Below are 14,808 nucleotides of genomic sequence, written 5' to 3' on the forward strand. Positions count from 1 at the left end.
CACATACTCATTTACTAATGGTTACACTTCTCTAATTTCTTTCCCCCTCCAGACATTTGCAAAAGCGCTTTTCATATTCCCATCACACCTTTAGCAAGCAGTAAGCCATTCTATGTTTTGTTGCTCTTATCTCTTCTCTGAAAGCTTTTATTGACTGCATGTTGGTTTTGTCTCCTCACCTTTTCTAGCTTTTTCTTTTTTTTCCTTTTCTTTTTTTTTTTTTTTTTTTTTTTTTTTTTTTTTTTTTTTTTTTTTTTTTTGTTATTTTGCTGTTGTTGTTTCAAGTCTTCAGATCTCCAAGAAGTCCCTTGTGGAGCTATTCCTCAATGCAGCAGCTGAGAAATCCTGGAGGAGCTAATGACAGGAACAATAAGAAAAAGCATTGGCTCCAGAATGCATTGGGATTAAGGGGTGGGGAGTTCAGTAAATTATTGAACTACCTGGATGAAGAATTCATATCAAAACCTATTTTGCCTTAGTGCCTGACTCATTTGCATTTAAGAGCTGTAAGTGTTTTAGAGACGAGCTCTGAAGCTGCTTCTCTGTATGTTTCTTGCTTCAAAGAGAGGGATGAGCCCTCTCTTACATAAGAAATGTCTGCAGGACGGGGGCCATCCTCCACGCTGAACCAACAAGCAGAGCCTGGCAAGTCCATTCAAAGATAAGCTTCTATTTCTGCCCTCACACCCACCCTGCAGCAGCACCCATGCCACACCTTTAGCCAAGGCTACACTGGGTGACCTGGCCAGTTTGCTCTACTTTGCCTAAAACTAGGCACAGAGGTATCCCTTTCCTGGCGCAGTGGCCCTCACACAGCAGATCTGGGGATTGGATGGAGACAAGGCCTTGGGGCTCTCCCCTCCCCTTGTACACTCCCCGTGTGCATGGGATAAGCCTCTCCCTAGCTGTACAGCCCTGCCTGGCTGCCTCAGAGGTCATGGGTGCACCGGGGGTTTGGCCATTTTGCTGAGCAGGTTTGCAGCCAAGACAGGCGTCGAGGGGCTCCGGCACCAACAAGGGCAGGAGGAACCCCGAGCGCACAGGCGAACAAGAGCAGTTACCTGTTGTGCTTCCATGCCAGCTGGAGCCACTGGAGTGAGGGACTTTCCGAATCTGTGAGGCATGAAACCACTAATAGCTCAGTTTTGATCCCACTACTTTAAAAGGAGTCCTGAAGTTTCCAACTCTCACCAAAAGCAACCAACTCTCATCAGAGGTTGGAGGCTGCCGCCTTTGCCCATTTTCACTTTGGTTGGGAACTCTCTGAGCTGTGTGTCTGGAAATGCCCAGTTACCTCAAGGAGCCTCAGTTTTGGATGGCTGGGCTTGTGGCTGCTTCTGGAAACAAACCACAGTGGCTTCCCAAGATATTTTGGTGGCTGATGGCCACCTTAGTACTGTAGTAACCACAAGGGGTTTGTGCAGAAGCATTTCTGTAAATTCTGAAGTGGGTGCTGCGGGGTTGCCTGCCCTTCCAGAACCTCTCGCTCTCTGAGTCTTGACTTTCCTTGTTTCCAATCCTTTGGACATCAAAGCAGCTGATTCACTGAGGACCTTGCTCTGCAGAAAGGGCCTGGTGTTGTTCTCCACCACCAATTGTTTTTTATAAGGAAGAGAAAAACTCTTTGCCCAGCTCAGGCAAAACTAGCAGAAGAAATGCAGAGTTTCTAGGTCATGCTGTTTTTGAGAGATGAGACAAAAAGCAGCTTAGAAGACTCTTGAAACACCTAGCAGTGAGAGGGCCAATGGCCAAGCATTGCACATCCCAGAAGACTGAATCGTCTTTCATGTGCCTTGGAAACACCTTGTCCCTTCTCACAGGGCTCCTGCCGCTTGCACCCCAGCAAGCCCATGGGTGAACTGATGCCTACTTGGGGGAAACATAGAGGGGAAATTCACCTCAAGCAAGAAGCTGTAGTGCTGCCTCTCTCCTATCTACCCTGTCTCTCTGGAGCATTTCCAGCCTTTTTCTTTCCATGCTCCACTGGAGTCTAATCCTGCATGCAGAAAATTCCTCATGCATTTTGCTCTTATTCCTTCAGGGCATCTGTTTTCTCTTTCATTCTGTCTGGCTGTTCAACAGCCTGAACTCAGTTACTGTAATCCCTCCATCTTCAGTGATGTTCTCAGCTCCACATAATAAATATTAACAGCTTACACGTATCTTGGGGTTCTTATGCAAGGGCTCCAAATAGCTTTATGGTTCATACGCACATGGGGCTCACTTTATTCGCCAGCAAAATACAGCCACCGATGAGGCAGCAGTTGTTTAGCAACCTACAGTGACAATACACAATAGTTAAGACGGAAAGTAAAGATAAATATCGTATCCATTTGAAACTCCAGGAGGGGATTGGAGTTGGCAGAATATAAGTGCTCATTCTGAATTTTTGCCAGAATGCTCTGAATAGCATTCCTATGCTTACAGAAAAAGCTATAGGATTTAAAATACCTAACCCGTCCCTGGTGGTTTGCAACTCACGTTAAGGGCATGGACGTTTTAGGATGCCAGTGATGCTCTTCACTGGAGAAAGGCGAGCCACTTCAGTAATGAACTGCACAGGATTACTCTAAAGCCCTTCCTCAGACATTCTGAGGAAGGAAAAATCAGATTATTTTGTATAAACAACTATATATTATCTATCAAATTAAATGATATTTATGTCTTTTAGGCAGATTCACCCTTCAGCTATGGCTATCTCCACCCTGAGAAGACACCAGGCCAATTGTGGCATTTTTTCAGTGGTGCCACAAACTCTTAGATGTCCTAACACTAAAAGCCTTAATGTGGTGGGGGAAAAAAAAAGAGGAGAGGGGAGGGGAACACATTCCTTCCTCTTCTGAGCATGGTGGCTGAGGGAGCAGGGACTCTGGTTGAGGATGCTGCATTACCCTTGAGTGATCCAGGGAGCATTGGTGGCATCAAGTGGCACTCGTTCACCATATGCCTCTTCCCTATTGGAAAGTTTAGGTGTGACAAAAGCAACAAAGTGAATGGGAAAAAAACAGCCTGTCTTAGCTTCAGCTGATGCCTTGGCTGCTGAAGAAAACCCAAGCCTTGTGTGATTTACCCACAGGCCATGTAATGGAGCTGAGCTGAGCATGGCTGAGCAACTGCTGGCCATGACCCTTCCTAGCAATTCTCTGCTATTTAAAGATTTTGTTATAAATGGGTGCACTGTTCAGCTAATGGAGAGCTTAAAATAAAGAAGCCCCTGGTGATCCTTTAGCCACAGAGATGCTGAGAACTTCAGTTTTAGTGGCATCCAAAGGCTTGTCTCACTGGCCTGAGCACCTCCAATGACCCTCAGCCAGTGACCAGAGATCAGGGACATGCAAAGCATTCCCGCTACTCCCATTCTAGGGATAGAACTTCTCATTTTGACCCTTGTCTTGCAGGAGGATAGCTTTTAAAAATAATATTAGCTGCCTTTAAGACAAACTTATCCTGCTTATTCAGATCTTAATTTGCTAGCTTCTCTCCAGCAGTCCTGTGAAGCATAGCTGCACTGTTTTTCTCTGTCTAGGTCTTTACATTTCTAGTGGTTTTGAATTTCACTGCAATGCAAAAAGGCCCCTGATCTTGTTTCTAGAGGTCGCTCTGGGTCTGTCCTCTTCCAGCCACTCCTTCATTTTAAAGGGACAGGGGAGAGGAGGTTTTTCCACTGTTGTTACAACCTGCATCTTCCCCTCGCTTCCTGGGGATAATATTAAATACTGATATTGGCTCATGAGCCTCTTGCCCATGTACACAATGTTCAGTCTGTTCCTTTGACCTGGACTCCTAAGCCATGGCTTACAGAGCATGCACAGAAAACCTACCTTCCTCATCTTTTTCCCAGTGGCTGTACAGGCACAGCTTAGTGTGATCCATCCACTTCTACCCACTTTACTTTTTTGTACTTCCTAAACTGGTAATGATGCCTAAGGATCAGTTTATTTTGTGTGATCTGCTTTATATAAGTGTGTTGGCAATTCTTAAACTTTTATCTGGAGCATCCACTTGCTGGAATATTTCCCATTGGAACAGTTCTCGGTATAAGTTCACAAATACCAGAGATAATGGGATGGGGGAATAAGCAAGAAAAACTCGTTTATATAGCTATTGAGATCTGTGCCAGGTTAGGGAACATAGAATAGGACAAGATCCTTTCAACTCCATTTTAATCCAGGATCACACTATCCTGTTAAATAGCCACACAACCATCTGGAGGATATGACCCCCAGGTCAAATGACATTTTGGAGCAGCCCTGGACGGCAAGGCCAGGCTGGGCTCAGATACCTGAACTCTCTGCTCCTTGCAGGGCAGAGGCAAGAGCAGGGGACAGGGTTGAGGGACTGCCAGCCCCTGTGATGTTCAGCCTTGGGGACAAATCACCAAACCTCCCGCAACTCTGCTGCCTTTGCCTCCACGCCACTGAACATCACCTCCCTGGCAGGGCTGGAAGAGTCCCGACAGGAGGTGCCTGTGCTGGCAGGTTCAGCACACCCATTCTTCCTGGGAACTACGAGGGGGCAGGGAAATGCAAGCTTCTGCAGGTAGTCCGGCAGCACACAGAAACCTGCAGGGCAAAGGCGTGCCAGCAGGACCCGGAAGAGGCACAGGCAGAGAGCCACACACCCACCCACCCACCCACCCAAGGGATCCCTGCTGTGCCTTCCGAGAAAACCGGCATTTCTCACCACTCTGATCCTGCCCACATATTTCTCAGTGAACTCAGGTCTTGCCTCTGGGCACTCAGTGCTACTTAATTTATCCAAAGGGATAAATCCTCCTCTCCTGCTTTCCAGGCTGGCATGCCACAAGTGCCTCAAACCTGCACGCCATATATCAGGGCTTGGCTACACACTGGCCTTAATTACAGCACCCCGTGCTGCATCATCCTAATCCCCTCTCATTCTCCTTCTTCCTAAAGAAGCCATCCATCCATCCATCTTGACAAGCTTGGATGCAAATATAAACGCAGGAAAGAACCCCGGCCAGTTCTGCCTCTTGCCCCTTCTCCTCTGATCCCCTCCAGCCCTCTCCTGGCTTCCTGGTGCCTCATCGCAATGCCCCAGAGGCACCAGGTGCTGCGGGTCACCCCCGAGGCCTCCCGTGTTTGCTGGGGAAAGGCTCGCAGAGAGCGAGGAAGGCTTGAGGGGACGGCTGGAGCCGGGAGGGAAGAGCCTCGCTTGCCGCCTGCCGTCAGAAATCTGAACTGAAGAGGATTGCGGTGATCCCGACGCCTCGGCCAGCAAGTCCAGGCCTGGGCCCACGCCGGTGTGCAGCCAGCAGGACCCCTCCTCTCACTGCACACCTCCCCGCTTTCACACGAAGGTGCCCATCTGCATCTTCAAGGCACCACGAGAGCTGTGACTTCCAGCTGTGCACCACCAGGTGCCTGTACAGAGAAACTTCATTACAAACTCCACCTGCCCCTCTACACCTTTCCAGATGGCCTACATTAAAGGAAAAAACGTGCATTTTATCTACAAAAAACAATAACCTGTATTTATGGTTTGACTCTAAGCCATAATTCAGTGCCAAAGCTCAGCAAGTAAGTAAACAAAGAGCTTATGCTTTTAAGTCACCTGCAAGGCTTCAGGCCACTTTTTCAGCAGCTTTTCTCCTGCAAGGTGCAAGCTTCTGTTCAGGAGGAACAGAAGGTTTCACCAGGAGGAGCTGTCACACCCACACAAGACATTATAAGGAAGAGAGCAAGCCACATGGGTGCCAGTGACTGTAGCTATAAGTTATTTATTCTGCAAAATAGAGGTATCTTCTATGGAGTTGAACATTGGAATCACAGCATTATGAATTGAGTTGTGGAAACATTATGACAGCACACACACACACACGCAGGCACACACGTGTACACCTACACACACGCACACACACAGCCTTCGTACAGGCCTGACTCCTGCAGGATCCACAAGGAGCCCTCTTCACACCTTTATTTGCAAAAACCGGCAGTGAGGGCTGAATTCAAGACCCCTTCCCCTATTCACAGGACTTCCCAGGGCTGGGCAGAACTGGGAGCACGGCACAGGCAACAGGTGTGTAGTGCACAAGATCCCCTGCTCAGTGTGCAGCACATCCTGGATAGGAGTTAGCTCTGGGCAGAACGCAGCCCTCAGTGGAACACTCTCACCCTTGCCTCAGTCTTTGCTCACACAGACGAGCACAAAGTGTCTGCAGGAGGCAGACACAAGTTAGGACACAGTCAGTGCTCCCTGCTCGCCATGGTCCATGTTCCAAAGCCGGTAAAACTCTGCAAAATCCACGTAGGGCTCCACACGCCCATCCTCGTCTGGCTGGAGCGAGTGGGTGGGTCGGGAGCGGAAGAGACCTCCATCTGAACTCGAGCTGCTGCTCTGTGTGTGAGTATTGGTTGACTGCAGCGTCACAGTTGGGCTTTGGCTAAGGAGGGAAAAAGAGAGAACATAACCATCTTTATTCTACTCCACCTGATGCACTGGACAAGAAAAGCACCAGAAAAAGCACCAGTTTCTCCACAGATCAAGCTGTCCTAGCAGACAGGTAAAAAGTTGCAGTCACTTGCTCTGTGAGAACACTCAAAGTGTTGAGAACTGACTGGAGTTGACAGACACCAAAGGTATCTGATTCAGATTAACTGGAAGGCCTTAAGTACAACCAGGCATCTGAGGAACAGAGAGGAAGCAGAAAAAAACAGGCATGCACTCTGCTGGTATCCCCATACCCAGAACAGTATGAGTTTTACGGGAAGAGTCTGGCAGCAAGGAAAGCTATTCTTGCATGACCTGTGCTGCAGCCAAAGCAGCTCTAGTGCGTCAGCCTCATTGTTTCTGGAGCTACAGAGCACAATACCCACAGAGCTTCTTCACTGTGCAGCATGTACACACCATGCTGTGCCAAGGCTGTGCTCAACCTAAACCACAGCCACTAACTAGTATGACCCTGTAGAATAGATCCAAAGAGGACCCAATTCTAACCTTTATCCACTTTTTTCCTCCTTGGCTGTGCCTGTAAGCAAATCAATTTCAGCAGTGCAGCCTCTACAAGAGCCTTACAGGTGACCTGCATAATCCCTCTTCCTTGCTGCAATGAAGGGCACCCACACTCCTCTGTGCACAGCACCCAACACACTTTGCACACGAGGTCCAAAGAGAAGGGCTGCTCACTGCCAGAATGCCCTCCACAAACAGCAGCAGATGCTGCTCCCAAGGCATGTTGCCAGAGCTGGCTTCAGAACTGTTGCTTCACTCATTCCCACTCCTCACACAATCACTTTCCAGCTAACACATTATGCTGGCTGTCAATACTGTAGTGGGGGGGAGCACAATCCAGATAAGGGACTGACTGACAGGTAATTGACAGCTGTCTCTGCTTTTCAACCACTTTATACAGCGTGAGGTGCAGGGAAAACTCTGGGTAGCAAGAGAGCAGGACTTTACTTAGTGAGGGTGGGAGTGGCTTCATCCAGAGTTGAGCTGCTGTGGGCACCATTGACCATCTGGCCTTGAGAAGGCATGACAAGAGACAGCGTGACACTTGTCTTGCTTGTGCTTTGGGAGCTGGAATATGGCACAGAGACTGGGTAGACACGGCCTCCTAAGAAGGGAGAAAACAGGAGTTATAAAATGCAGTTCAGACATGAGCAACTGGGGGTGCAGCACAGTAGCAAAATACCCCAAGAATTTGTATCAAAGTGCCCTTGATGCTGTAGTGTATCCTGTCAAATAGTCACACATTCCACATCTCAAAAGCCAATAATCATGTTTAATAAGAAAATTCCTTCTACACCAACTACCTCCTCTCCCAGTGTGAGGTGAGTGTTGGATCAATCAAAAGATCTTATCTTCCTCACCCCATTTTGTTTCATTCTCTCCCCAACACACCTTGCGTTGGTGTCAGCGTGGGCTGGCTCATCTCACCCAGGGGGTACCCAAAATTCCTCACAAGCAGTGTCATGTCTTCGTGACGGGGACAGAACTTGGACCGCTCCCCACCACTGGCAAAAGTGTCACAGTGAATGCGCTTAACCCGGTCCACCACTGCTTGTGCCACAGCATCCAGTGACGTCTGCTTGGCAAACTCTGTGGCTATCATGGCTGCAATTTCCTGAGCAGAGAAGGGGAAAAAAATAAAAAATCACCAGAGGAAACATTTCTAGGAGATTTTGGAGGAAACCTTTTCCTGCCATCTGATCTAAGTTTTTATGGCAACTCATCTGACTGTGATACTTACCTGCTGATAACGTGCCTTTGTGCCTTGAGTCATCTCACTCCCTTTAATGGGCTACTCCTAAGGGACAGGCAGCTGCCTAGAAGAACTGGCTTGGCAAAGCAACTCCCTTATTATTGGACTGGAATGAGGTGGCACAGGCATTCAGCCCGGCCAGCAGTGACAGCACAGATGAGGAGGACAGCCTGTATGAGAGCAGCTGACACCGCTGGAGTGAGTCAATAGCCACGGGAATGTTTCCTTTGTGAGCAGGCTCACCTGGTTGGCCTGCCCAGGCCCATGAGCTGCCTCCAGCGCTTTGTAGAGCCCTTCGGACATGAGCACCAAGAAGCCTGTCACCCCATCCAGCGAGTGCCCCCCGTGGATTTCAGGCTCTGCTATGATGGGCTTAGATTTAGCAGCACTGGAAAGAGACAGTAATTTAGCATTTAGTGGTGACATAGTAGGTGAGAATGGAGTGATCATGAAGAAAAGGAGGCTTTGAAACCCCACAGTTGAGTTTTTCTGACCTGAGTAGTTCAATATCAGTATAGCCGTACTTGACTTTGTAATCTCCAATGCGCCGAGTGCTTTCCTGCCCACGAATAGTTCCCACTTGTTTTATTTTCCCTGCATCCAAGCCTGTCAGATTGAAAACCAAAAATGCTTCATTAACTTTGTGAAACTTGCAGAACTTCCTCTGAGAAAAGAAATATCCACGGTTACATAGAACTGTAAGACAAAACGAGACACTGAAGAATGATCAGGAGCTAAACAGGGAGAAAAGGAATATCTGTGTTTGAAGGGACACCTTTCCATTTTAGTTCCAAGCTGGGAAGGAGAGAGGAGGGAGACACACACAACCCAACAGGCATATTCTGAATGCAACAGCTGGCCCTGAGACGAAGTCCACATCCTGGTCCAAAGCCACCAGCAGCAGCTGGCCTGGTTGCACAGGCATTTGCCAAAAAGGCAGGGGAACATCTGCACCTGACAGCTCTGGACTGCGTGATGGGAGGAGAAGGCAGGAATGAGGAAAACATATGTGAAGGATTCTGCTTTTTCTTCCACCTGTAACTGACCCCTGCTCCTAAGCTCCACATGGCAATTTCACTAATACATGAAACTGCAGAGAGAAGCTGTGGAGTCTCCCTCACTGAAAATATTCAAGAATCTGTACAATATGCTCAGGGATGACCCTCCTTGAGCAGGAGCTTGGACCAGATGATCCACTGTGGTCCTTTCCAACCTTACCCATGCTGTGATTCTGAGAAAAGGAGAACTATCTACAAGAGGCACTGATTTTGCTCAAGTGCTCAAATTGATGTGGGCTACTCCTAAAATAAGAACAATGCTCAAGCAAATATTTATTTATTTAAATAAATATGGTGAAATAGGGCCTAGGAAGTAATTGCATCTGGAAGAAGGTTCTAACAGGGACCATCTGAGTGCTGCTACTGTTTGAGGCAGGACTTGGAGCAGATGATCCACTTACCTGGTCTGTTCTGGTAACCTCCCTTTCCTCATTATACCTAGAGCTATCAGCCGGAAAACATTAAGATTTTATTTAGGGATGACTGTCCTCAGTACAAGGTGAAGGCAGGGGTCCAGCTGAAATTCTTCCTTTGAGTCAAGCCAAGCCTTGCTGCACAGATGGCTCCACACCTACCCCAGCAGTAGGACATAAGTCCTCCATCTGTGCAGACCACAGCTGACTCATCAACATGGCCTGGCTCATTTGCCAGCTCCTGGCAGGGAGGTACATGCCACTGACAGACACAAGCACAGGGAGCTCACAGGATGCCAAGAGAAGTCATGTCTAAACCACAGCAACTCTCCCAGTGTACTGAACAAGCTGGGATGTGCCAGCTGAAGAACCACAAAATCACAAGACCTCTCCCCCAAGGCAGGGGTGGCACAAGCACCATCATGACAAATATTATCCCCACTACGTCTTATCACTGTGCTTCAACCTAGCCCAATAACAACCTCTCTTGGGCCCCCAAAACAGCCTGTGCACACTGTCTTGTTCCACAGGATCTTCCTTCTGCTGGGACTGTAGACAGGAGCACCAGTGCTGCACCAAGTTAAGGTTGGTACATCTAACAGATCCCTGTTCTCCTATGGACTGCAGCTAAATTCTGCATTTTTGGTAGTAAAAACACTCAAAAAGTCTCTTTCCCTGGATTCTTGTATTCAGTGTTCTGTTTCACAGCAGGAGTAGAAGTGGGAATGAAAGAGAAATAGAATAAAACAAGACCTAGTAGCAGAAATTACCACATCAACAGCCTCACCCAATAAGCATCTATCTGCCAGGTGAATCTAATGAAGAATGCCACCTTAGATCTACCTAAATAAAAAGTATAGGACCCAAGTATCTCAATAAGAAGAATTTGGTACTGGCAATCACACAAGTGGTCTGGGTTAGATCTAGACCAAGACAGCAAACATGTCAAACGCTTTAAAGGAAAAGAGAAATTGCCTAAAGCAAAATGTCAGCATTAAGAGTTCTGTAGTTACTGATGTAAGAGAAGTAAATGCCAGTGCTTGGCCTGGCTCTGTCTGAAGTGAAGCTGCTTTTTTTCAGCAGCAGCTTGTACAAAGGCAAATTCAAATGTATCATCCTGAGGATGAGGCATAATGCAGAACTTAAAGCAGCATAACTGTGGTTTGCCTCCACAGGAGTCATCATTCATTGTCTGCTTCACTTCTAGCCTCTGGCTCTGTGCTTCCACTTCTGCCTTCCTATCGACTACAGCAACAGCTGGAGGGCAAATCAATGACACTTTGGCAGCTGGACACAAAACTAACACTCAAAACTTGAAACAAAAGCGGAGTTTTCTGCTGGGTCAGTGAGATGAGCTTACTCACCCTGTAGTCCCAGAATGGCTAGAAAGGCACAAAAAGAAGGCACTGAACTTGTCATCTGAAAACATAGTAAGCTTCTTCTGTAGTTATTTATTGTTCCTGTGGCTTGAGTCATTCTTGGTGCCCCAGATAAACAGTCATGCGATATTCTCAGCTAAGAACATGAAACCCAAATACTCACCCAGCTGAGAGAACCGAAAAAGTTCATCTTCATTCTCTGTCGTGTGGTCCACGTTGAGCTGAGTCACCTGCAGCCCATCCACCGTGGACTTGCATAGCAGCGCCCGATTGGTACCTGCAGTGGGAGCAGCGAGATGAGGCACCAGATAGCTCTGCCATTAACACAGAGAACATATCCAAAGGGAAAAGGAACAGAGATGGGAATAGAGACAGAAAAGAAGAGAAAGGCTCATGTACTGTCTCATAATGATCTCCAAAAAGCAGTCTTGCTAGCAGCATAGTACGGGCCTGCTAGGCAACTCTCCATCCAGACCTGAGCTGCTACCTCCCAAGAAAGTTCTCTATTTCACAGTGAACCTCCACTACTCCTCTCGTGTTCCCTCCATTCTTTGGCCATACACACCACATCAGCCAACATCTGCAGAGATGAAGAGCCAGGCTGATTTCAAGTGCTTGTGTAAGCAGCAAGCATATTGCTGCTTGGCCACAGACCAAAGAAACTGTCCCCCACATTCAAATGTCTTTTACTTCCTAGAACCCCTGCCATCCTCAGGAATGCTGAGACTGAGCCACTGACAAAAAACAACTCACCCACATTGGCGATGTAGAGTTTGTTGTTGAGAACGACAGCCACAATAGCCATGGCTCCTCCAGAAATCTCCTGCTCTACAACCTTCAATCTCTCCACAATCTTCTGGTATTGAGAAGGGAGCTGGTGGTGGGGGACACCCTGGAAGCCAAAATAAGGAGGAAGCTTAAACACACAGTCCACAACACAGAAATCACAGCTGGAATAAAAATTCTGCAGGGAGGGTACTCATCTTGACATGCCTTAGCCTTGTGTCATGACATAAAATTTTCTGATCAGTCCTAGTGAATGACACAGCTTTGACATAATTCTGGAGAGGACAGTCCAGTACACTCGAAGAACAGAGCCCATACTTGCCCAGACACCATGCAGATTTGAGACCTTTCCTCTTATCTGCATGGCTTTGTCCTGGAAGAGCCACATGTACAGGCCAAACTCCTCTCTGTGATACACTCATTTCCTTACTCAGATAACCAATGTCAGGTCTAAGCAGTCCCAGTACAAACAGTGGGAGCTCCGGGAAATGGACCAAGGCACTTGCTTTACTTCATGCAAGTTTCCAGAAGAGAACCACAGAGAAGTAACTTTCACTTACAGCCTCCCTTGGATCAAAGTGACTAATATGCCCAAACCTCATCCAGCAAGCTGGAAGGTGGGACCTCCAGCAAGCTCTGTTCTTAAGGTTACATTACCTCTGGTAGCTGAGACTGCAGGCTGGCCTTCTCTGCTAAGGCATCATCAATGGACTCCAGGAAACTCCTTTCCACCACATCAAAAGCCTAAAAAAGGCCATAAAGAGAAACAAAGCACTTATCCGATGCCTACAGACTTTGGGGCTACTCATTCTCACCTCTCTAAGACCAGCTCATAAGAGTGGATGATCACTGTACATACAGACTTTCAAGGACCACTACAGCACATTGAAACACAATTGTTTCAGCACAACTAGTTAACAGCTTGTAAAAACAACCTGCAACAACTCAAAACAGAAGACAACACCATAAAAATTACATTCACAGCAATGTCAGAGACCTATCTGATCTTGTGTGTTGATCCTGTCACTCAAGAAAGCACGCTCACAAATCCATCTCCTCACACATTAACTTCTCCCCTTCACTCACTGTCATCTCCTTCACAGGCTGACTTGTTCCTACACGTCCAGGGAAGACTGGCTGCAGCTTCCTGGAGAGCTCTCAGCACTGTGCTGACAGAGCCAGGGGACAGATGGGATGAGGCAGGAATGAAACAAAGCACTACAGATGCTCAGGATGAGTGCAACTGCAACCACCAGATGTTTCCAACCCCTACAGAAACCAGATGCTGCTCCCCTGATGGCAAAGAGGAGGAGGGTAATGCAAGAAGCAGGAGCTGCTCCCACTCAAAGCTTCTTTACCTGCAACAGAACTCGACGCACGTCAGCATCGCTGTGATCTGCATGGAGCTGGCCCAGCAGCAGTTCTGCAGAGAGCCTCTGACCCACGAAGTTGGTGACTCGGTTGCCATCATAACCATTGAAGACACCATAGAGGTAGCAGTTGTTCTCACTCCTGCCAAGAGGGCAGAAGCAAAGAGGTCACAGATCTCTGTAAGACACAGATACAAGTAGCAAGTTCCCATAGACACCTCTTGCATGCTCAGGCCCCACCCTCTTCTTCCATGTCCTGTGTGACAAATTAAATACCTCTTCTACCTACACTTGTGCCAGCAGGAGTCAGTGTCCCAGGTGCAACCCATTTACCTGAATTTTAACCAGTTATCTTCCAAGGGGTGACCCTCTGTCCCCTTGCCATCTGCACTGTAGGAACGGTTTGGAGCTGAGCCCACCCCAGAGAGATGGCAGGATGGTAAGTCATCTGTCCAACTGGGCTGCTGTTCCTGGCAGGAAGAGGAAAGAGACCATGTAAACCCCAAGCAGGCTGAAGTGAAGCTCATGGTCCAGTACAGGTCACCAGTCTACTCACACCCTCTTCTCAACCCTTCTCCCTTTGCTAACTAATAGCACAGCCAATAACTCCACATTTCCCTGCTGCAGAACAGCATCACTTACCACATCCCTTCCCTCTGAAGCTGAGCTCTGGCTGTACTCTGGCTCTTGTTAACAAGAAACCAGATGTGAAATTTGCACGCAACTTTTGCACTCCATAGAGCACAGCACAGCACTACCTTAGATACTCCTATGGTGAATCAGATCCTCACGCACTCCTGGCACGGGAGTGCAGGGAAAGCTCTGGATTCTCCCAGGACTACTCAACCAGGACAAGGGACCGGGGTCTGACGCTGCAGCCAGCAATTAGAGAGACATCCCTGGGGCCGCCATCTCCAGCCAGGCCTGCAGAGGCCAGCTGCCCCCTCACACAGCGGGGCACCCCGGAGCCCGCAGAACTAGCACGGCCTCCCCAGCCACCTGTCGCCCACCGTGCGCTGCAGAGCGGCCGGTCAGCGCAGCGTGCGGGTCGCTGACCACGCAGGGACCCCCGCAGTCCGGAACCCCCTGCCCTGAGGCGACACAGCGGGCGGGAGAGCAGCAACCCACCGCCCCACGGCGGGGGAACCTCCCCCTTCCCACACGGCAGCGCGGGGAGAGGGTGAGGAGGAGGCCCGGGGACTCCCTCGCACCCACCTGGGGGGTGCGTGTGCACGGAGGGGGGGAAGATGCCACTCACACTCTGCAGCAGACTCCTCCTCTGCGCCGCCATCTTGGAGCGGGAGCGGCCGCCTCCCGCCCGCCCTCCGCCGCCACAGCTCGGGCCCGCTCAGGCCCCGCCCCCGCGTCAGGCGGCGCCGGGCAGGGCCCGGGGGAAAGCCGCGGGACTGGAGCGCTTGGAAGGGTGCCTGTCGTTACACCTTCCTCCTGGTCTAGGCGGAGTGCAGGCATCTCCATTTCTTACCTATGGCCTTCAAGTGTGTGAGAAAGAAGCACCTGTTGGCCGCCACTGGCAGCGTGTGTGTGTGGAGGAGGAGGAAAGAGGGGCAGGGTTGTGAC

The 14,808-nt window shown here is 48.9% G+C and overlaps 1 protein-coding gene across 1 annotated transcript; it reads right to left on the bottom strand.

Moving 5' to 3' along the window:
• Window positions 1-5,724: 5,724 nt before the first annotated feature.
• Window positions 5,725-14,590, bottom strand: TAB1 (TGF-beta activated kinase 1 (MAP3K7) binding protein 1). Its single transcript, XM_053977284.1, has 11 exons — window positions 14,489-14,590; window positions 13,564-13,700; window positions 13,219-13,372; window positions 12,518-12,604; window positions 11,828-11,966; window positions 11,238-11,351; window positions 8,719-8,830; window positions 8,468-8,612; window positions 7,864-8,086; window positions 7,420-7,576; window positions 5,725-6,403 (listed from the first exon to the last, which is right to left on the bottom strand). Exons 1-11 carry the CDS (start codon window positions 14,519-14,521, stop codon window positions 6,196-6,198), a joined length of 1,509 nt encoding a protein of 502 aa, XP_053833259.1. The 5' UTR covers window positions 14,522-14,590; the 3' UTR covers window positions 5,725-6,195.
• Between the last annotated feature and the right edge of the window lie 218 nt (window positions 14,591-14,808).

Source organism: Vidua macroura, chromosome 5 (genome assembly GCF_024509145.1).
Source record: "Vidua macroura isolate BioBank_ID:100142 chromosome 5, ASM2450914v1, whole genome shotgun sequence".
NCBI classification, from domain to species: domain Eukaryota; kingdom Metazoa; phylum Chordata; class Aves; order Passeriformes; family Viduidae; genus Vidua; species Vidua macroura.

Coding starts and splice junctions, on each gene's coding strand:
- TAB1 (XM_053977284.1), bottom strand. CDS start 14,521: ATGGCGGCGCAGAGGAGGAGTCTGCTGCAGAGT. Junction 11,967..12,517: donor TGCAGTCTCAGCTACCAGAG/GTAATGTAACCT, acceptor TTTGGCTTCCAG/GGTGTCCCCCACCACCAGCT. Junction 8,831..11,237: donor TTTTCGGTTCTCTCAGCTGG/GTGAGTATTTGG, acceptor TCAATCTGACAG/GCTTGGATGCAGGGAAAATA.